This window comes from Sorex araneus, chromosome 1 (genome assembly GCF_027595985.1).
Source record: "Sorex araneus isolate mSorAra2 chromosome 1, mSorAra2.pri, whole genome shotgun sequence".
Taxonomy (NCBI): Eukaryota; Metazoa; Chordata; class Mammalia; order Eulipotyphla; family Soricidae; genus Sorex; species Sorex araneus.
The window spans coordinates 37,152,436-37,175,003 of record NC_073302.1 but is presented as its reverse complement, the minus strand read 5'-3'; the positions used below and the strand labels follow the sequence as shown (position 1 = coordinate 37,175,003).

The 22,568-nt window shown below is 51.9% G+C and overlaps 1 protein-coding gene across 2 annotated transcripts in view; it reads left to right on the top strand.

Annotated features, from left to right (window-relative positions):
• Window positions 1-22,087, top strand: part of FRMPD1 (FERM and PDZ domain containing 1) — a 102,995-nt gene extending 80,908 nt beyond the window's left edge. For both annotated transcript variants that reach the window (XM_055120288.1, XM_055120279.1), the window contains 8 exons: window positions 2,329-2,448; window positions 3,861-3,997; window positions 7,725-7,851; window positions 8,221-8,316; window positions 11,095-11,277; window positions 11,926-12,073; window positions 14,410-15,201; window positions 17,043-22,087. In XM_055120288.1, coding sequence (XP_054976263.1) covers window positions 2,329-2,448; window positions 3,861-3,997; window positions 7,725-7,851; window positions 8,221-8,316; window positions 11,095-11,277; window positions 11,926-12,073; window positions 14,410-15,201; window positions 17,043-19,387 — 3,948 coding nt within the window. In that variant the 3' untranslated portion in view covers window positions 19,388-22,087. The remainder of the gene's footprint in view (window positions 1-2,328; window positions 2,449-3,860; window positions 3,998-7,724; window positions 7,852-8,220; window positions 8,317-11,094; window positions 11,278-11,925; window positions 12,074-14,409; window positions 15,202-17,042) is intronic.
• Window positions 22,088-22,568: the final 481 nt, after the last annotated feature.

Sequence of the window (22,568 nt, the reverse complement as noted above, 5' to 3'; positions counted from 1 at the left end):
GGCGGGGGGCACTCCTGAGAGCCCAGGCCTGACTGTGCCAGCCTGAGGTGCTCAGGCCCAGCGCTGGCTGCTGCTCAGTCCGAGAGTTGGGGGCAACCAGGACCCAGCAGTGCTCGGGGACCCGTGCAGCACCATCTGTCCATCCAGGGCCTCCTCAGGCTAGGCTTCTGTTCCACGCCTTTGAGTGACCGCTCCAGCCCTGGCTCACCCTTTGAAAGCCAAGCACGGGTGGGCTCAGCCCCGCCTGGTTGAGTGTGTGCTATCAGAATGTGGCCCGAGTGGCAGAGGCGTGGGTTCAGTTCCCAGCACGGCATGCCCTGCCCCGTGGTCTCATCTTGGTGACCTCTGAGCAATAGGAGAGTGGCCTTGGGTCCTGGAACACCACCAGGTGTGGCTCCACATCTAACAATAATAAAGAAAAAATGAGTAATATCTCAAGAACCAGGGTTGGGTGTTTGCCTTGCATGTGGCCAACCCAAGTTTGATCCCCGGCATCTCATGTGGTCCCCTGAGCACTACCAGATGTGGCCAAACTAGAACAAAATAAGAACCAATAGAGAAGAGAAGAGCTTTTTTTTTTTTTTTTTTTTTTCTTTTTGGGTCACACCTGGCGATGCACAGGGGTCACTCCTGGCTCATGCACTCAGGAATCACCCCTGACGGTGCTCAGGGGACCATATGGGATGCTGGGATTCAAAGACGGGTTGGCCACGTGCAAGGCAAATGCCCTACCTGCTGTGCTATCGCTCCAGTCCCGAGAAGAGCTTTTGTTGGGGTGGGGGGGTGGTATTTTGGGGTCATGTGGCTGTGCTCAGAACTTGCTCCTAACTCTGCATTCAGGGAACCTCCTCGTGGTGCTTGGAGCATCAGATGTGATACTGGGGATTGACCCATCAGCCGTGTGTGAGACAAGCACCTTACCTGCTGTACTATCTCTTCAGTTCCTCAGAGAAGAGCTTTCTTTTTTTTTTTTAAATTAGGGAACAGCACAGGCGAGCATCGTGAGACTACTCAGCAGTCCCTCATCACTGATGAATTTTGGGGGGTGGGTAGTTAGGTGGGTAGCCACACACCTCTGGTGCTCAGGGACCACTCCTGGCTCTGCTCAGGTGACCATATGTGGACTCACATCAGGAGTAGTCACCGCACACACAACAAGTGCCTTAACTACGGTACTGTCTCTCCAGCCCCTGCAGGTGACTTCTTACTCTCATCACGCACCTTCTAACACCGTTGGCAAAGTGTTTATTCCCCCCCCCCCACACACACACACTAGTCCCTTCTGTATTAGGGCCAGAGAGGTGCACTTGCTTCCCATGTATGAAGCCCTGGGGTTGACTTCCACACCACCACCACTCCTGCCCCAAACAAAATCACTGTCATCCCATTGCTCATCGATTTGCTGGAGCGGGCACCAGTAACATCTCCATTGTGAGACTTGTTACAGTTTTTGGCATATCGAATACACCACGGGTAGCTTGCCAGGCTCTGCCATGCGGGCGAGATGCTCTCGGTAGCTTGCCAAGCCCTCCTAGAAAGACGGAGGAATAGAACCCAGGTCTGCTGCGTCAAAGGCAAACACCCCTACCCTCTGTGCTATCGCTCCAGCCCCCCAAAGAAAATAAATCAATAAAATCATTTCTATTTCATAAGCGTTGGGAAATTGAAAAAAAACTTTCTAAGCGAGTTAAGTGGGAGGTGGGTTCGCGTGAGGTGCAAACGGGCTGTATTCCATTTGTGGGGAAGAATAGACCTGACAGAAGCTGGATGTCCATGGACAGGTTCTGCAAGGCCATCTGAGAAGCAGAGATCAGGGCTGGAAAGATAGAACAGAGTCTTAAGGTGTTGCCTTGCGCTAGTCCTGGTTTGATTCCCAACATACATCATGGCTGGGTGTGGCCCCAAATACAAATTAATGAACAAACAAAGCAGGAAGCAGCATTCAGTGGGAAACTGCTTTTTCGTGACTTTACTTGTATACGCATGGGAAAGAGAGTCTAAGCAAAAGTTGATGGCTATCCTGGAAGCAAGAAAAATGGAAATCAGGGGCCAGAGCAATAGTACAGTGAGTAGGGCATTTGCCTTGTACGTGGTCAACCCGGGTTTGATCCCTGGCATCCCCTTTGGTCCCCTGAGAACAGCCCAGAATAATTCCTTAGTGCAGAGCTAGGACTAACCCCTGAGCATTGCTGGATATGACCCGAAAAGAAAAAACATAAAAATGGAAATGTTTTGTGGTCTTTTTTTTAAAAAAAAAAAAAAGTTGTGTTTGGAATACAACTGCGGGGGCAAAGGCAGTGAGATTAACGGGCTCTTCTCCTGTTGCAGGTGGTGGAAAGGGAGGAGTCACATGACTACCGTTGCCTCTTCAGGGTGTGCTTTGTTCCCAAGGACCCGCTGGACCTCCTGAAGGAAGACCCCGTGGCCTTTGAATACCTCTACCTGCAGGTGACCGAATCCACGCTGCCTGAGACAGCTGGAGGAGCTCTTCTCACAGCTGCTACAGCCGCTATTGTGAACTTGAGCTCAAGTCAGCAAAGCAGCTCAGAGCTGAAGATGCTCTTTCTCGGGAGAAGGGGCCCGAGGATACCCCCCCCCCGCCCACGGTTCCCTTGTCCAACTCCATGAAGGAGATTTGCAGTGTAGAGAACGAAGACTCGTGGCATTGTTCATCCAGAAGCCTGATACGTCAGCACCTGGGTTTAGAGGTTTAAAAACCAAGATTTAGGAAGGTCATGTGGTTTTCCTAGGTGGCCCATTTTACTGTGGAGGAGCTAAAACTGGGTTCCTTGGACCCTAAGCTGGTGCTCCTTTAACACTCCTGCTTAGGTGAGATTTATGATGTCATCTTTACTCTGAGGCAAAAGAGCCATGTTACAGGCTGGGAGAGCATGTGCTTTGCCCATCTGGGACCAAAACACGAGCTTTTTTTTTTTTTTTATTGAATCATCATGAAATACAGTTACAAGCTTTTATGTTTGAGTTTCAATCATGCAGTGGACAAACAGCCACCCTCCACCAGTGCACATTCCCCACCACCAATGTCCCCAGTATACGCCCCTTTCCAACTCTCCCCCTGCCTCCATGGCAGACAATTTCCCCTATACTCTCTACTTTTGGGCATTATGATTTGAAGTACAGATACTGAGAGGCCATCATGTTTGGTCCTTTATCTACTTTGAGCACACATCTCCCATCCCGAACGATTCCTCTAACCATCATTGTCTTAGTGATCCCTTCTCTATCCCGGCTGCCTTCTCCCCCAGCTCATGAGTCAGGCTGCCAACTATGGGACTGTATTCCTGGCCCTTGTGTCTACTGTCCTTGGGTGTCTGTCTCATATTATGTTATTTTATACTCCACAGATGAGTGCAATCGTTCTATGTCTGTCCCTCTCTTTCTGACTCATTTCACTTAGCATGATACTCTCCATGTCCATCTACTTATAAGCAAATTTCATGACTTCATCTCTCCTAATAACTGCTGCATAGTATTCCATTGCAAAACACAAGCATTTTCTAGTCAAGAGAACCCAAACATGGTGGGTTGCCTTGCCCCGAGTCTTGACAGTTACCAAGTTAGCAAATAGCAAGAAGAACATTGCTTAAACATTGCTTTGAATCTGCATGACTGCCTCTGCCCAGTGCCTGCTTTCATCAGTGTTGCCTGGTCTAACTCTCACAGAGACTCTGCTGGTGGGACTGACTGTCCTCACTCAGCGGGGTCTTCGTAAGCTTACCAAGGCTGCTCAGCCGTGAGTCAGCAAAGCCAGTTCTCAGCCCTGAGCGTCTGGGCCGCCTGCCGGTGCCCCCGGGGCGTGGGGGGCAGCCCAGGGAGCTCATCTCCTCCCTCTCCCGCAGAGCTGCAGCGACGTCCTCCAGGAGCGCTTTGCTGTGGAAATGAAATGCAGCTCTGCCCTCCGCCTGGCAGCCCTGCACATCCAGGAGCGGATCTACGCGTGCGCCCAGCCCCAGAAGATCTCTCTGAAGTACATCGAGTGAGTGACGGGGCTCTAGGGGCTTGGGGCACTCTACGGGGGGCGGGGGTCTCCCACTCACAGCAGCTGTGTGTGTGTGGCATTCACAACTTGCCTGGTCCCCGGCCAAGACAACTGAGTCGAACCCCGCCCCCACTCTTACCCCTCTGTTCGTCTTCCTGTCCTTTGCCCTCCCCACCCTCTCCCACCCAGCCTGGCTCCCTGAGAACCTGGCTCTGGACCCAGCTGCTCCCTCCAGGGCAGATGCCAACTCCAGATGGAAGGACAGGCTCCTTTTGTAAAGTCCCAGCTCCTGGGAGGATGTCTTGGGAAATCAGTCGACAGCTTCATTCCAGAGTTCTTCTAAGGACAGAAAGGCCTTGGAAATTAACTACCCCCAGGGTTGGCTGGGGGGGGGGGGCAGGGTTGGCGAGGGGGGGTGGGAGGGGATGAGCCAATTTGTACCGATTCTATTCTGACTAAGACAGTTTTCGGTCCTGGGATTCCGGCAGTTTCTAATTCTTGGCTTAAAATGGCGCTTTGCTCTGGGAGATATTGTAACTGGTGTAGAGGGGTAGCTAAGGTTTGGGGTCTGCCTCGTACTAGCTGAATGAGAAGGAGGATTACGACGGAGGTAAGAATGAATAGTTTAGGGCTGGAGCGATAACACAGCGGGTAGGGCGTTTGCCTTGCACGCGGCCAACCCGGGTTCGAATCCCAGCATCCCATATGGTCCCCTGAACACTTCCAAGGGTAATTCCTGAGTGCAGAGCCAGGAGTAACCCTTGTGCATTGCCGGGTGTGACCCAAAAAGAAAAAAAAAAGAATGAATAGTTTATTCAAGGATGGGTAACGGGCTGAAACCTCACACAGGGCTAGGGGTGAGCAGTAGACTTCCACCTAGTGGGGAGCTTGAGTGAGGTGACAGCCAGTCTCTGTTCGCCCACGAGTGCCAGGCTCTGCAGTATTTTCAAGAATGAAGATATTGAGTAATGAAGAAGCTTCAGACTCAGAGTTGGAAACTATAAAAGTTTATTCGAAAGTAGAAAAGAAAGGAAAAGAAACTCCCCACGTGGGGAGGAACTTAGAATGGGACTGAGTTAACTGTGACTCTTTTTTTTGGGGGGGGGTATAGGAAAACTGGGTCTTTGTGGTACAGAGAATGCAGGGAAGTTCCGTTGTGTGAGCGCTTTTAATGAAAATTGGGCTCTTCGTATTTCTTATCAGTTGACACGAATGTTACAGAGGATGCAAGGATCTAAGAGGTCCTAGTCTGGCCATTAGCTCTCGTTATTTCCCATCATAACAGCCTCCAGGTGAGCCTAAACTCTGGAGCAGTATTTTCTGTTGGACAATTGTTAACTCCCGATTCATCAGGAAGAGCCCAGGAATTCACAGGAAGTGAAAAATATAGGAATGGAACAGTCAAAGAGCGGTACTGTTCACAGCAGCTGACAAGGGTAAACTGAGGCTTCCTTTTTCAGGGTCTTTATAGACAGTGCTGGGATTCTTCAGGGGAGACCAAGATTAACTCCTTGTATATAAAAAAGTAACCACCGTCCCTGTCGTTTCACCCTTGCCCTTGGTGGGCAGCTGTGCTGTGCAAGTTGTCTCCGTGTGTGTGTGTGTGTGTGTGTGTGTAAAGTTGCCCATATATTTTTTTAGAGGGGCTGCTTTCCTTTCTGCCCCAGCCTGCCTGCCTCTGTGCCTGTTCTCACTATCTCAGTTTCATCCAGGTTTGCTTGCTTCCTCGCCAAATCACAGAGGCCAGGAGAGATAGTGCAGCAGATTGGGTGTTTGCCTTGCATGTCACCATCCAGGTTCAATCCCAGGAATCCCATATGGTCCCCCCAAGCCCAACAGGAATGACCCCTGAGTGCAGAGCAAGGAGTGAGTCCTGAGCACCCCCAGGTGTGGCCCCCAAACTAAACTAAAATATAAAATAAAATTTTAAAACTATCACACTCCTGTTTAGGCTGGACAGCAAACTCAGGCAGAGAATCACATTTTAAAAGAAAATGTGGTGGGGGTGAGGGACTGGAGCGATAGTACAGCAGAGAGGCCACTTGCTTTGCACATGGCCCACCTGAGTACAATCCCCGGCTTCTTAGATGGGCTCCAAGAACCGCAAGGAATAATTCCTGAGCACAGAGCCAGGAGTAGAGCCAGGAGTAACCCCTACCCATCGCTGGATGTGGCCCCAAAACAAAAACCAGAGGAAAGAAAGAAAGAAAGAAAGAAAGAAAGAAAGAAAGAAAGAAAGAAAGAAAGAAAGAAAGAAAGAAAGAAAGAAAGAAAGAAAGAAAGAAAGAAGGAGGGAGGGAGGGAGGGAGGGAGGGAGGGAGGGAGGGAGGGAGGGAGGGAGGGAGGGAGGGAGGGAGGGAGGGAAGAAAGAGAGAGAGAGAAAGGAAGAAAAAAGAGAGAGAGAAAGAAAGAAAGAAAGAAAGAAAGAAAGAAAGAAAGAAAGAAAGAAAGAAAGAAAGAAAGAAAGAAAGAAAGAAAGAAAGAAAGAAAGAAAGAGAGAAAGAAAGAGAGAGAGAGGGGAGGGAGGGAGGGAAGGAAGGAAGGAAGGAAGGAAGGGAGGGAGGGAGGGAGGGAGGGAGGGAGGGAGGGAGGAAGGAAAGAAGGGAGGGAGGGAGGGAGGGAGGGAGGGAGGGAGGGAGGGAGGGAGGAAGGAAGGAAGGAAGGAAGGAAGGAAGGAAGGAAGGAAGGAAGGAAGGAAGGAAGGAAGGAAGGAAGGAAGGAAGGAAGGAAGGAAGATGGGACTGGAGAGAGCTCAATGGTCTGAATGCAGGTATTTCGTGCAGAAGGCCCAGGTTCAGCCCTCAGCACTGCCTGACCCCTAGAGTACCTCCATGACCAATCTCTGAGCCCTGAGTTTGGAGTAGTGCCCAGGCACTGCCCCTACACAAAACAAAACACACCAAAAAATAAAATGAGGTCAGAGGTGTGGCTTATGCCACAGAGCTGATGCTTGGCCTGTGTGAAGCCCTGGGTTTGACCCCTGGCACTGCATATGCATACTCTCCCAGCACCCCCTGGTGGACTCTGGTGCCCCTCTCCCTCCCCCCAAAGCACTGGCACCTGAAAACAATCAAAATAATAATATTAAATAAAATAGATCCTTGGCACTTGTCCTGATACACAGAGTCAGGTAGCTGGAGAATGGGTCTTGAGAATCTGTATTTTGTTGGTTTGTTTTTTTAAATTTTTATTTACTTTTTTTTTCACTGAATCACTGTGAGATAGAGCATGACAGAGCTGTTCGTGAGAATCTGTATTTTTTAACAAGTTGGGGGAGTTTGAGGCTTCTGGCCAGCTCCATGCTGCAGCCTGGAGAGATCGCAGGCACTATGATGCCGTGTGAAGCGTGTGCCATGTACAGTGTGATTTTGGACAAAAGTTCCCGAAGGAGATATGTGTGTCTGTTCAGTTATTTACACACTCCTCAAAACCTCCATCTATTTGGAGGTGCTCAGAGCTCAGGGGTCCTAGTCAGCTGTACTTAGAGAAATTGGATTGCCCAGGGATAGAACTCAGATCCCATTCAAGGTAATCCTTGGAGCTGTCTCCTCCCTGCCCTCTGATTTATTTATTTATTTATTTATTTATTTAACATGTAGTTAGAAAAAGGTTCATAATTGCAGTTCTCCAGGCGTACGAAGCTCTGAATCAAATATAATAATGCTCTTCACTTGAGCCAAATCCTCTAAAATTGGGCCTTCTTGACCCCAATATCTCATGACAGGAAAGACTGGGGAATAGAGAACTTTATATCTCCAACTTTACTCCGAAACATGAAGGGTAAAGACATCAAGAAAGCCATCAGCTTTCACATGAAGAGGAACCAGAATCTCTTGGAACCCCGACAGAAGGTGTGTGTCCCTGGGCCCTCCCATGCTCCTCATAGGGTATTAAGTTTCCCTTGTAAAACCCGAGGGAGAGGGGCTGGAGAGATAGTACAGCAGGTAGGGCGTTTGTCTTGCATGCGGCTGACCCGGGTTCAATTCCCAGCATCCCATATGGTCCCCTGAGCACCGCCAGGAGTAATTCCTGAGTGCAGAGCCAGAAGGAACCCCTGTGCAATGCCAGGTGTGACCCAAAAAGCAAAAAAACAAAAACAAAAACAAAAAAAACAAACCCAAGGGAGAATTTTGACATCTTCTGGGTTTTAAAGTAAACAACTCTGACTTTCTTTCCTTTTCTTTTCCTTTCTTTTCTTTTCTTTTTTTCCCCTTTTGAAGCAACTGATTTCTGCTGCCCAGCTACGTTTAAACTACTTACAGATCCTTGGGGAACTCAAGACGTATGGTGGTAAAATCTTCAATGCTACTTTAATGGTACGTGTCAGAGAACTGGATGATCTTTTTCTTATAAGGGTTTTTCTGAAGAGCGGTGCATCATTTAGGCTCTCGTTTCAGAGGACTCTGTCTTATACTAGAATTGGCTGGGGAGACTAAATATAATATCACTGGGGAATGTTTACCATTCTACTGCATGATAGAAACTGGAGAATGATAGGACAGAGCTGAATAAGACATGATTTCCCCCATTGAATGATGGCACGAGGTTCCCATCAAGACAGCAGTCAAGAGAGAAGCGCAGGGCTGTGGTGTGGAGTCTGAGGTGAACATTGCTGGCTTCAGGGGAAGAGCAGGAAGGAGAAGGGCATCAGGTAAGACATGAAGGTTGGGTCTGACCAGATTTTCCAGTGGAGAACAGGTATTCTGAGAGAAGAGGCTGTCAACTCTGGAGCATTCGGTAGGGAAAGGGGAAGCGGAAAACAGAAATTCTCAAAGAAAGAAGAGAGTGTCATCTTGACTGTCAGATAGAGGCTCTGCCTGTTCAGAATAAGGGGAGGTCTGAGGAGTGTTGGGGTGGAGGTCGGGGTGCCGAGAAGGGCAAAGAGGAGCAGAAGAGAAGCCCTCTGTTCTCTTTTTTTTTTTTCAAATTTTTTATTGAATCACCATATGAAAAGTTACAAAACTTTCAGACTTAAGTCTCAGTCATACAATGATCAAACACCCATCCCTTCACCAGTGCACATGTTCCACCACCAAGAATCCCAGTATACCTCCCACCCCACCCCCACCCCCACTCCCGCCTGTGTGGCCGATGATTTTCACTTGACTCTCTCTTTACTTTGATTACATTCAATATTTCAACAGAAAACTCACTATTATTATTTGGAATTTTCCCCCAACAATCAAACCTGCCGAAAAGGCATCATTTGATCGTTTGTTTCCCATTGCTGAGAATGTAGAGTCTATGAGGTCTCGCGGCTGTTCTGGTATTTTAGTGATAAAGTCCAGATAAATTTCTGCCAGAAGTCTCATCATTGCAAGCTCATACCTCTGTTTAGTGGGCTTTGTAAGATGGCGGTCACCACACCGCCGGGAAAGGAAAGGCTGAGAGAGTAAAACCTTTCCCCTCCCGGGGCGGCATGAGGCTGTAGCTTAGTTCACAGTCTAGAGGCATTTCTGCAAGAAGCTGCTGGGTGCTGGAAGTAGTTAGTGGGCCTCCAGGATCATGAAGTCCTCTGTTCTCTTAATCACCCCCTCTGGTTTTGATCTGGAGGAGTTGGTCCAGTTACATCATTTCCTTGGCAGTTAGGGAAGGTGGGATGAAGGGGGAGTTGGCGTAGGGCCTCTTCCCTCGTACTCAATCCGAGACCGCATAAGCACAAAACCTGACAATAGACCGACTAGAGGTTATTATTGTTGCTGTTGTTTTGTTTTACTCTGGAGGCCACACCTGTTAGTGCTCAGGATTTACTCCTGGCTGTGAACTCAGCAATCTCTCTGGGAGAAGGAATGCTGCCTCACGGGGGACGAGACTAGATCACAGGAAGACATAAAAATACAAGAAGGGGATGGAGAGATAGTGCAGAGGTTAGGACACTTGTCTTGTATGTGTTTGACCTAGGTTCGATCCCTTGTATCCCATATGGTCTCCCAAGTGCCACAAGGAGTGATTTCCTGAGTGCATAGCCAGAAGCCAGGAGTAACCCCTGAACATCGTAGGGAGTGACCCAAAACCGAACAAAAAATGCACAAGAAAAACTTTCCCAGTTTTCCCAAGGGCCAGTGTTTCCACTGTTGATGGCCTGGCCCCAGACCTTGTTAACTTCCTACATCAGGAAAGAGCTGAGTGGGAGAAGCAGCCAACCACAGTGAATGGGCCCAGGGTGCTGGCAGTGTGCAGGGGTCAAAACTGACCCTCTCATCGGGGAGTTTAGCATGAATATGAGACTCAAATGCAAATTGGTGTGATAATATAAATGTCACAGCTCAGTCCTGCCCACAAAATGCAGAAGACGTGGTATGGGAAGGCTTTTCTGAATGAAGGAAGACAGATCAAGCGAAAGCTTTCCCCAGGTGGTTGGCATAATGAGCTTCGTTAGAGAAAGGTCACAATTTCCATGGTATTGATGACAGGGAAGAAATACCAGGACTAGGGTGTGTGGGACATGTGTGAAATATGCATGGCTGTGAAAGACAGATTGTCTGTGGGACAGGTAACTGTCCTATGGTTTGCCTATCTATCAAAACAGGTCTTTTTAAAAAGAATTAAAAAAAGAATTACTTTTGTCCATTGGGTAAGGTGCTTTGCCTTGCATATGGCTGATTGTGTTCAATAGCCACTACCTCATAGGGTACCCCAAGCCCACCAGGTGATCTCTGAATGCAGAGCCAGGAATAAACCCTGAGCCCAGCCAGTTGTGGCACCCCAAAATAAAACAAAACAAATTATTTGAATTCGAGGGTGGGGGTGTTGGGCCACATCCACGATGCTCCGGGGTTATTCCTGACTTTGGCCTCAGGAGTGAACCCTGGAGGTGCTCAGAGATCATTTATGGTGCCAGGGATTGAACCAAGATCCATCACATGCAGAGCAAAGTGCCTTAACTCCTGTACTATTTCTCTGGCCCTATTGTGTAGGTAGGTGAGATAAAGTCATACTCAGTTCAGCTGTACATAGAGTCTCTCTCTCTAGGAAAGTGGGAATGAGAACATGAAGTCAGAATCCAGGTGTTTGCAGAGAGAAGCTTCATGTCTCACATGGGCACCTCCTCTCAAGGGCTTACAGAGACAAATTCCTCTCGCCCTCTTCTGCAGTTACAGGATAGAGAGTCTTACATCGCCCTTCTAGTTGGAGCCAAGTATGGGATTAGTCAAATTATCAATAGCAAACTCAACATCATGTCCACGCTGGCGGAGTTTGCAAGCATCAGCCGTGTGGAGCTGACAGAGGAGTCGGAGAAAGTGAGCATGGTCAAAGTGTATCTCCAAGACATCAAGGTAATGCCCGGGGAAATCCAGCTTCTGGAATTGGGGCTAAATTATTTCTAGGGCACTTTATATGGGTTTGGATATAAACGATTCTGACGATGGGTTCAGAAACTTAGCAGGGAGCACCCACGAACGCTGTTTTTTAGCACCAAAGACAGATGTCTTTAATTCTGTCACATGCGTGAGACCAGAATGGCCGCCCAAGAGTTTTGAGTGGCAGCGGTTAAAATGGGTCAATGATGCAGAGCACTTTCTGAGTCATCTGAAAGGTCCTGCATTTATCCTGCCTTTCTTCACCTCAATCTCAACATAAGCCACTGTGGTGCCTCATTGCTTCCTATCACCCTTTCCCTTCTTCCCCCAGTCTTGAAAGGGCCCCGTGTTTGGATAAACAGCATCACGTGGGGTGGTTGGGATGGAGGAAGGTCAGAGGCAGGAAACTCTGTTGAGATGGGGTGGGAGAAGCCTGCTGCATGTGGCTGTACGCGTACATGTGAGGGTTCATTTCACATCTTAGTGGTGAAAGGATAGGGGTCCTGTCAAGGGGCCACGACTGGACCTGCTTGGAAACCTACCAGTGGCCCCACAATGGCTCCTCACCCATCTCAGACTCTCCCTCCTCCCTTCGTAAGCTAAGAGCGCTCTTTGCCTCCCAAGGTTCTCTCATTGCTGCTGGAGTGCAACAGTGCAAAGGACCTGGCCTGCCTGATTGCCGGCTACTACAGGCTGTTTGTTGACCCAGTCACCCCCATTTTCCTCTGGCCTGGAAGCAAACAACAAGGGCACCGGGTATCCGCTGAAGAAGGTGAGGCCCTGGCTCTCCACCTTGCCCACCCCCCAATAAGGACAGGCCCGTTTCCCTGGGCTCGACCATCAGGGTGCCCGAAGGCAGGTGCAGGATTGAATGGAGTTGAGATGTCGACTCAAGTAGGTGACAGCTGCTTCTCCATCTATTTCCTGCTAAGCTCTTGGTCTTTCCGGAAGCTGAGAGGAGCTTTCCTGCTACTTGACAGTCTCCTAAAGCCAAGGAATATTGGTACAGGTCTCTGATTCCTTGCTGTGTTTCCAAAGATCGTCTCTTTGATCTCCTGATATATTTTCTTTGTCAGAAAAAAAGAAACAGCACTTGTTTGTTCAGAAAGTAATGATGGCCTGGCTTCCCATTCCACACCTAGTCACTTCTTGGCATGCTCCTGCATTCTAACAGAAATATCAGTCTTACATGTTCACAAGAAGGGAGATAGAAGAGAGAAAAGAGACTCAAAATCACACCAAGAAAGAAACGGGGATCAGAGAGACAGTACAGGGGTTAAGGCTTTTGCCTTGCATGCAGCAGACCCCAGTTCAACCCCTAGCTCCATGTATATTCCCCTTGAGCATGGTGACCTCTGAACAGAACCAGAAGCAGCCCCTGAGTGCTGCTGGGTAAGGCCTAACCCACACTCCCCGACAAAGGAATGAAGGTGTAAAGGTCTGTTGAGATTTAAAAAAAAAAAAAATTCTCAGTTTCTCTCCAGCTTTGGTTTTAGCCCAACAGCTGCCACATTTTTCCACTGGTTTGTTGATCAGTGTTTTACAACTGTCTCTGCTGGGGACAAAGCCAAAACAGAGCTTAGCTTTCTGATCGGAAGCAATGGTTTAGTTCCGTGGTATGAACACTCTCCCCATGGCTAATGCCGGGCTTCCGGTGTGATGTTACTGAACATGGGGATGGTGAAAAAAAAAATGGCACCCCGTTGCATTGCATCTTCTCCACAGGGATAGTGAGAGCAAGTGAAGTCATTCGGAAGTAAGGGGTTCTGGGTGTGTGTGACCTTGGTCTTTAGCCCTGATGTGAACGCATGGCCTTCTGGACAGGGAAGCTGTGGAAAGGGAAAGCCCACTTCTAGGGAGGTCTGGTGGCCAGGGAACGCTGCTTCTGCCAAGGAGGTGACAGTGGTCAGCGTGGGAAAAGGACCTCAAGGGACTGGAACACACATCTCAGCTTGCTTTCCGTCTCTTAGCATGCCAGTTTCTCCCCTGGAGAAGCCCGTGATCTCTCCTGAACACATCCTTTTCTATCTCTCCCCTCCGATCTTCCTAAACGAGTTTTAATAAAAACTCTCTTGCTCCACTGAAATGGATCTGCATGAACCTTCTGCAGTTTGGCAAAGGACAGCAAGCATAGAAGGGACCCCTGGGAGGCAGGTCACAAGGGCCAGGTCATGCATCCTGGGAAAAAGCCCACAGTAGGGCTGAAGCTTGGGAAGGCTGCCCAGAGTGGTCAGGCCCACAAGTGGGGATGCCACTTCCTGAGTGTAGCCTCTTCCCGCCATACCGAGGAAGCCAACGGTGGCAGGGAGTCCCGATCAGATCAGGAGAAATGTTTGTAAGAGCGTGCTCCAGAGCTGAAGGTGGGGGAGAGATGAGAGACCTGGATCAACATTCTCTGCGCTCTGGCCAGGAACCCTCCCCCCAGTGCCTGCAGTTGGATGAGGGTCTTCAGCCCACCAAGTCCAGCAGCGCCCGAGGGTCCCTCAGACCAGGCTTCAGAGTGAGCGCTCATGCAGCGGCCTCAGAATCACCTCCCCAGGAAGTCAGCCTTGAGTTGACTTGCCCGTCAGGGAAGGGGACCTATTTGGTTTTGTGCGGGTCCCTCTCTGGTCTTTCTGTGCACAGAGGCCGACGGAGGCACTCAGCAGAGCTGGGGACAGCACCCACTGCACACCCACCTCAGTTCCAGGAATGGGAAGTCTCAGGCAGGGTGGGGGGAGGGGGGCACTGGGGAGATAGTGCAGCAGGGAGAGCACCTGACTTACAAGTGACCAACCAGAATTTGATCCCTGACACCGTATAGAGTCAGTCCCCTGACCCCCACCAGGAGTAATTTCTGAGTGCAGGGCCAGGAGTAAGCCCTGAGCTCAGCTGGATGTGGCCCAAACCCCCCATAAAGAAAGTGTCTTTGGCAGGTGGGAGGGAGGGAATCTTGATTCCTTTGGGGGTTCAGACTGATATGGAAACAGAGGCCTGGTGTTAGGGGGGGCAACCCGGAGTCCTGAGTCCCAGAGTTGAGATGGGGGGATGGGGTGGGGAGAGGAGAGGCCAGTGGCTTGTGGACCCCGCACACCCTCCCATCAGCTTTCCCTGTTCCCGGCATCGCAGGCTACGAGTCTCGGGCGTGCAGTGACTCGGAGGAGTCCTCGGAACTGGACTGTGTGCTGGACGCTCTCTCTGACCGGCGCCTGCTGAAGCCGGGCCGGTGCAGAACGCTGTCACCCGCTGGGGACAGCGCCGTGTCCGACGGGGCCAGGAGACGGCCGAGCACAGCGGCCAACAGCACCACCGACAGCGCCGAGTCCGAGGCGTCCGACTCAGCCAACACCGAGAGCCGCGGCTGCCGGACCAGCGGCTCCAGCGAGTCCATGGACGCCCTGGAGGAGGACGACCTGGATGCCTGCTCCTCCAGCCGCTCCGGCTTCTTCCACTTCAGCTCCAGGGGCTTCCCCGACCCCTCGGGTCCCCAGGGCCCAGAGGAGCAGAACCAGCTGGACACCAGCGGCTTCCTCTGCCTCCTGGACCTGACCCAGAGGACCAGCCCCCAGCGCTCCCGGCGGGAGCTGCCCGAGGGCTCCTCCCCCGAGATGTTCGGCTGGGGCGCGGAGCTCAGCGTGGTCCGGCTGGACCCCCAGCTGTACGAGGGCAGCCGGAGCGACTACTACAGCCTGTGCTCCAGCGTCTCTCCGGCCAGCCACCTGAGCGACAGCTCGGACAGCACGGCGTCCCGCCAGGGCCCCGGGCCCCCCGCCTGGGCTCAGCAGGGCTGGGCGGAGGCCCGGCCCCGGTCCACACTGGGAGCCCTGGCCCCACACCTGCCGCTGGCCTTTGAGGATGGCAGCTCGGACGAGGAGTATTACGATGCCGCCGACAAGCTCACCCCGCCCGACCCCCTCTCAGGTGAGGCCCCCACCCCAGCCCTGCTGCCAGCTGGCGGGGCAGCTCCTGAGCCTGCGCGGGAAGCAGGGACCAGACTTGATGCGGGAGGCAGAGGACAGACGCGGTCCTCTTTTGAGGACGTCCTGGTGAGCTCGGTGGAAAAATCACCAAGGTGCTCGACCTCATGCTTGGGCGGCCAGGGAGATGCAGGAAATAGTAGCGGGCAGTGGGAGAGGCATGAATTCAATGCCAGGGCATCGGGGAAGGCTTCCTGTAAGAAGGGGCACGTGGATGGGGCCCTGCCAGATGGACAGAACCGAGGAGGAGAGAGTTTGACAGACTGTTCCACAGAGGGAAGCATTGGGATCGTGACTGACCCCCATGTGGTATTAACTGTGGCCTTGAGGCAGGAAGAGCCTGGTGGGGGGGGCTAGTGGGCAGGTGATCCCCAAAAGGGCTCTGGCAGCTAAGGCAGAATCCACACCCGGGAGATATGAGAAACCAGGATTTGATCCCTGGAGCACTGCACCGTGCTGGTACTCTGAAGCCCGCTGGTCTCGCCACCCCCACCCCACCCCCCAGTGTTTTAAATCTGACAGATCCCTCTCACCACCTCCTTTGGTTTCTCAAGCACCACCAGGGGTGACTCCTGAGCACAGAGCCAGGAATAGCCCCTGGACACCACTGGACCTGGCTCCCTCCAACAAGATCAAAAACAAAAACAATAGGGAGGCCAGAGTGATAGATAGCACAGCGGGGAGGGCGTTTGCCTTACATGTGGTCAACCCAGATTCGATCCCCAGCATCCCATATGGTCCCCTGAGCACAGCCAGGAGCGATTCCTGAGTGCAGAACCAGGAGTAACCCCTGAGCATCACTGGGTGTGACCCAAAACAACAAACAAACGAACGACAGCAGCAACAATGAAGTCAGGGATCCTTTCTCTCCCTCCCTCCCCCTCCCTCTCTCTCCCTTTCTCTCTCCCTCTCTCTCCCTCTATTTCTCCTTCTCTCTCCCTCTCCCTCTCTCTCCCTCTTCCTCTCTCCCCCTCTTTCCCCCTTCTCTCTATTTATACATATGTACACATATATGTGTATTCCATATAAATATATAATGTCACTGTCACTGTCATCCCGTTGCTCATTGATTTGCTCGAGCGGACACCAGTAACGTCTCCATCATGAGACTTGTTACTACTTTTGGCATATCGAATGCGCTACGGGTAGTTTGCCAGGCTCCGCCATGCTACTCTCGGTAGCATGTTACTCTCGGTAACTTGCTGGGCTCTCCGAGAAGGGCGGAGGAATCAAACCTGAGATAAATATGTAATATTATATATAATAAATAATTGTTCTCATTTCTTTTCTTTAGTCCTGGGGATCGAACCAGGGGCCTCTCATTTGCGAGGCAAATGCTCTACAGTTAAGCCACACCCCCACTTTTTAAAAATAAGCCTAGAATGTGTTTCCGAGCAATGTGCTTGAGTTTGAAGTTGTGAAAGTCTGTGGCTGACGGTGCCCACATCGTACTTCTTACCGCTTGGGTAGCATCAACAGGCCACCTTCCTCCACAGTCCCCGCAGACTGGGCCTGGGGATAACGCCGTTCCCTGAAAGGAAGTTGGGGTTCTGTGACCCAAAGATGATGAAATGGCTCTTGGGTCACTGAGCACCAAATCCATAAATCCCGCTTTCATGGGCCTCTTCCCGCTGAGTCCACTGGAGGAATGGGTCTCTACTGACCCCCCACCGTACAACCCAACCGGGATCCGAACCCGGGCAGCCGGGGGTGCCGAGCTCAGGTTCTGTGACGCCTCTGCGTGTCTCTGTGTCTTTATGTACTCTCCCCCTTCTTGATTCCCAGGGCCCAGCGCTGTTTCTGCCGCCGAGCCCAGCACCGCCGGCTTGCAGCGGAAGGTCTGCCCCGAGGAGAGCCTGAAGCCTGGGCCGGACGGGAGGGAGCCCAGCCGAAGGGGCGTGGGGAAGAAGTACGCCAAGAGCCTGAGAAAAAGAAGGTCTTTCCTGCAGACGGATTATACCTGCCAGGTTTCATTCCCCCTGATGCCCTCCGTGTCCCTGGAGACGGTGGACGACGTCTGCTACTACGAGCGGGAGCCCTACCTGGCCCTGGGCACGCCCTCCCCGACCGTGTCCTCTCTGCAGGACATGCACGGGGAGCCGGGTCTCCTGGAGACCAAGGCGCTGGGGCTGCTGGCCCCCCTGAGGGGGGCCGAGCACAAAAACCCCGCCTCCCGGGCCATGGAGATGGAGCCCGAGACCATGGAGACCAAGTCGGTCGTGGACTCTCGGGTATCTTCCATCTCAGCCATTCGCCTCCGGATTGACCCCAGCCAGAAGGAGAAGGAGGCGGCGGCCCCTCTGGCCGTCACTGTGCCCACCTCCCGGGCAGGCACCCCCCCTCTGCCTTCCCGTGCCGGTTCCCCGGGCCCTGCTGCTGCTCCGGCTGGGCCGGCCCAAGCCTTACCGCCCTCGTGCCGGCACTCAGATGCCTGTGCCCCCACAGAGCTCACTGCGGAGCTCGGGGACAGCACGTCCTCTCTCTCCAGTTCTGACCCAGACCCAGACAGAGTCTGCGCGGCCCCCAGCCCGGGGCCAGACCACGCCTGTGCCGGGAGCAGGTCTGGGCGAGGAGGGGTCCCCCTGGAAATGGCTTTGAGATCTTCGTCGACAGATCACACGCCAGGAACTGTCCCCCCGGCCACAGAGTCTCCTCCAGTCAGTCCTGGAAGCGGGGAACAGGAAACAGGTTCGAGAGAGGAGCTGGCTTGCGCCCCTACCAATGAGAAACAGGGGCCGCTGTTTGGGGGGAGTGACGGCGACACCACAGATGAAAATGGAGCCCACGTAGGTGAGGACGGATCTGGAGAGGATCCGCGTGACCCCCCGGGTGAGGTGGGCGGCGATGTGTCAGGTGCAGTGCCACAGACGCTTGGTGTGAGTACCCCAGCGGGGGGCATCACAGGCGCTCGGTCCTCGGAGAATCCTAGAGCAGGAACTGAGCAGATCTCACCTCCTTCCCCCGGGGCCCCCCAAAGACTCGGCAGAGAAACCCCAGACCAAGCCTGTGAGGCCCCAGAGCAAAAGCTATTGACTGAGCTGGACCAGACCGCCGTGTGCGCATCTCCTGTGGAGCGGGTCCAGCCGGAGCCTCTAACCCACGTGGAAGGGCAAGCCACCCACCCTGGGGACGGTCTCCTGCAGATCTGTCCGAATCAGAGACCTTCTTTGCCAAAGCTACGCCCACGTCCCCCAGAGCAGCCCCCCTCCGCCAGCCCACAGCCCTGCTTGAGGCCCGAAAACCCTGGCATCTGCCTTCCCGCCGAGAACTCTTACCTGTGCTCTGCTGCTAAAAGCCACCCGGAGATTCCTGCGGGTCTCCGCGTGGCCACGCCCCTGGGCTTTGTGGCCATGAATGAGTCAGCGGCGGCCCCCCGGGCGGGGCTGGAGCAGTGCAGCTGCCAATTGTCCTATGCCACCTGCTTCCGCGGCCTGCAGCTCGACCCGGAGGAGGAAGAGAGGGACCCAGAGGCACACCCCACGGTCCCCCTCACTGCACCGCCTGCTGCGGGCAGCCCGCTGGCCCTCCCCTGGAGGCCGTCCCCGCCCCACAGCTGCAGCCCCGAGCCCCTGCCCAGGAACAGCCATATCTGGCCCGAGTACTGCTCCAGGACTCTGCGACAGCTGAAGGCCACTCCCGCCAGCACCCACGAGGGCTTCGCCCACCTCACTGACAGCTTGCAGGAGCTGTGGCACCTTTTGGAAGCTTCCGAGGCCAATGGCCACAACCATCCCCCCGAGAAGTGCACGTGGCACTTCTCCGAGAGCCAGAGCCGCCTGTGCATGGGCTCCCAGAAGCTCCTGTCCAGCTGCCAGCACGTGATCCGGATGGACCAGTCCCCCGAGGAGATGCAGGGCGCACTGCGCGACACCTTCCAGCACCTGGTCCAGCTGGCCGGCCTGTGCCTGCAGCTCACGGACTGCAGCCTCTGCTCCGCCCGGCATCGGGAGGCGGCGAGCCACCTGAGGGACGTGGTCCACAACTACCACCAGTTTGTGGAGGCCGCTAAGCTGACCTGCGAGAGAGGCTACCAGGACCTGAGCGTGAAGCTCCTGGCCCGCCAGTGCACGGCCCTCACGGGCGCCGTCTTCTGTTTGAACCAGAAGTTCCGGGCGTCCCCGGCCCTGTGACCTCTTCCCACCCAACCCATGGCCCGGACACTTCCCCGGCCAGCCTCTTCCATCTCCCTCCCCTTCCATCCCTCACATGTTTACCACTTAGAGTATTCAAATAAACCGCTGCTTCATCGTGGCCTCAGTCCTAAGAGTCATCAGCTTGGGGGCGAGGCTGACACCTTTCCATAGTCCCGGCATAGTTCAATTGCGTTGGTCCACGCTAGGACCTTAGGTCACTCAAGAGGAGTGACCAGGGGAGTGACAAGCCCTGCCTCTGGTCAGGATGCTCACAAACCCTCTGGTAAGCTAAGATTGATGCCAGTCACGGACGAGCCCTATTAAGAGGGCAGAAGGGAGAGGAAGGCACAAATGATCTCAAGGAGGCAGGGTCAAAGGGAGGAAAGCACTGGAAATATGCAGTTTTGAATTCACTTAGCATGCGAATTTGACAGTCATCTCCCAGAGTAGGAGATAGGGCATACACTAGACTGTGGTCACCAGCCTGTTTCTCTTGGCTGCTCACGGTCATAAGCATAAATTGCCACTAGGTGGCAGTAGGCCCCCGTGGTAGCTGTTGGATTTGAAATTCACTGCACGCCTGAATTTTGCACCCTATTTCTGTCAAAAATAGCTAAATGGTGAATATGAAAATCTTGAGTTTTACTAACCTTAAAGGATAATATGAGAACAGGAGTTGGAAAGATAGTGCAGGAATTAAGGTACATGCACTCCCTGCAGCCAGCCTTGATTGGATCCTAGCACCACATGGTCCCCTGGGCATCTCTGGGTACAGCCCTGAAGCCTCCAAGCATCACCAGGTGTGGGCCTGGAGACCCCCGAGCACCACCAGGGTGTCCCCGAGATTCCCAGCACTGCAGGGCCTCCGCAGCACCGTTGTTCTCGGGCCTCATGTGGAGCCATTGGCCTGTTGTCCAAGTGTCACCTGGAAGGGACCCAAGATCTGAGCATTTCTTAGGAGAACTACCCCCTCCACCACCTCGCAAGAAAAGACTAGGATTAGAGCTAAAGAAACATATAGAGGACTGGAGAGATAGTACAGCAGGCTGGGTGCTTGCTTTATTTATTTATTTTTTTTGTCAACTAAACATTTCATTTGAATTTTTTTAATTTAATTGAAGAACTGTGATTTACAAAGGTTTTGATAGTTGCAATTTATGCATATAACGTTTAGTACCAATCCCCACCGCCAGTGTCAACTTCCTTCTGCCACTGTTCTCATGTTCCTTCTCACCCTCAAGCCTATTTTGGCAGGTGTACTTTAAAGTGTTGTGAATTGTAAACTGGGTCTCATGTTCTCATGGGTGCTTGCTTTATATGGCCCCAGACCCCTGCCAGGAGTGACCTTGAGTGTCACCTATGAGGACCTATGAGGAAGGCCCGAGCACCACCAGGTGTAGCTCAAGAAAACAAACACACAAATGTATTCAGTATCTTTGTCACTAATTCAGGTTGAGTCAAAGTCTCCTTGTTCATCTTGGTGGGATTTTAGACAATACCACTAATGATTTAGATTTATCTTATGTAAATAGGAAACACAAATATTGCTCATGTTGTAACATAGAAGTCTAGGAATTTTTCAATGTTAATAATCCACCCCCCTACACACACACACACACACAAAGTATAAGGAAGCCTCTCATACTCTGATACCTTCCCTGCATCCTGTTTCAAAATGTCAGGAAAACAGATCGCAAGATAGCCCTGAAATGCCTCTCCCCAGCTTCCGTGTCCAAAAGGTTTTATTTCACTACCAGTTTTTTGTCTTTTTGGGTTTTTTTTCTTTTTCATTTGGGAACAGACCCAGTGGTGGTGCCCAGGGATTGTTGCAGGCTTTGTGCTCAGGGATCACTCCTGGTGGGGCTTGGGGGGGCCATATACAGTGCCAGAGATTCAACCCATGTCAGCCGCATGTAAGGCAAATGCCCTACCCTCTGTCCTGTTGCTCCAGTGCTGAGCTGAGAGAGTTCAAACATATACCTAGGACTACTCAAGTTCATTCAAGGGCCCCCCTTGCCTCGCCAGTGCTCCTTCTGTGCTGCCCCCTAATTCCTCTTCCCTTCCTGGCACCACCAGGGGGACAGCGATCTCAAATGAGAAGGAAGCCACACACCAAGAGACATCCTTTCCACCCCGTCACCAGTTGTTATTCTACTTATTTGTTTTTGAAGAGCCGGGATCAAGCTCAGGGCCTCATGTACGCAAGGCAAATGTTGTACCACTGAGCTACATTCCTGGCCCTCTGCTAGTTTTAACTACTAACTGGTTTGCCAGGACTTATTCTAGGAAAAGACTGGATATTTTTAGAGACCAGTCTAGAAAAAAAGAAAAGACCAGTTTCCTTTTCTTTTCTTTTTTTTTTTTTATTTTTATTACTGAATCACTGTGAGGTACAGTTACAAACTTATGAACTTTTGTGTTTGCATTTTGTTTACATCGCTCCACCAGTGCCCATTCTCCTCCACCAATGTTCCCAGTATCCCTCCCACCCTCCCTCCCCTCCCCTCCACCCCTCCCCACCTCTGTGGCTGGGCATTCCCTTTTGTTCTCTCTCTCCTTATGAGTGTTGTTAGAGACCTGTTTCTTTTGGATAAACTAACAAGGTTCTTGAACACAGAAGTTGTTTCATGCAACGTAAACTAGTAACAATAGGAACAACAGTTTGTTTAAATGTGTGGTATTAAAAAGGACTTGAGTATTTTTTTCAGCAGAAAACGATGAAGAGCCACATCATTTATTTATAGAAATATAAATAAATATATTTCTATATAAATATAAAATATATTTATATTTATAAAATAAAACTAAGTATAAACTAAAAATATGAAATATAAAAATAAAAAATATAAAAACAAGTTCTACACGATCCTTACCCACGTAGGGAAGGAGCTCAGGCTTCAGTCAGGGCACTGGCCTGTGTTATAATGCAGCTTTCTCAAATGGGGGGGCATAGGGTATCTTGTGGGCACCCGGTATGTTGCAGGGAGGAGCGCACACATGAAAATCACTTAAGTGGGCTGGGGCCGGAGCGATAGCACATCAGGTAGGACGTTTGCCTTGCACTCGGCCAACCCAGATTCAATCCCCAGCATCCCATATGGTCCCCCAAGCACCGCCAGGAGTAATTCCTGAGTGCAAAGCCAGGAGTAACCCCTGAGCATCGCTGGATGTGACCCCC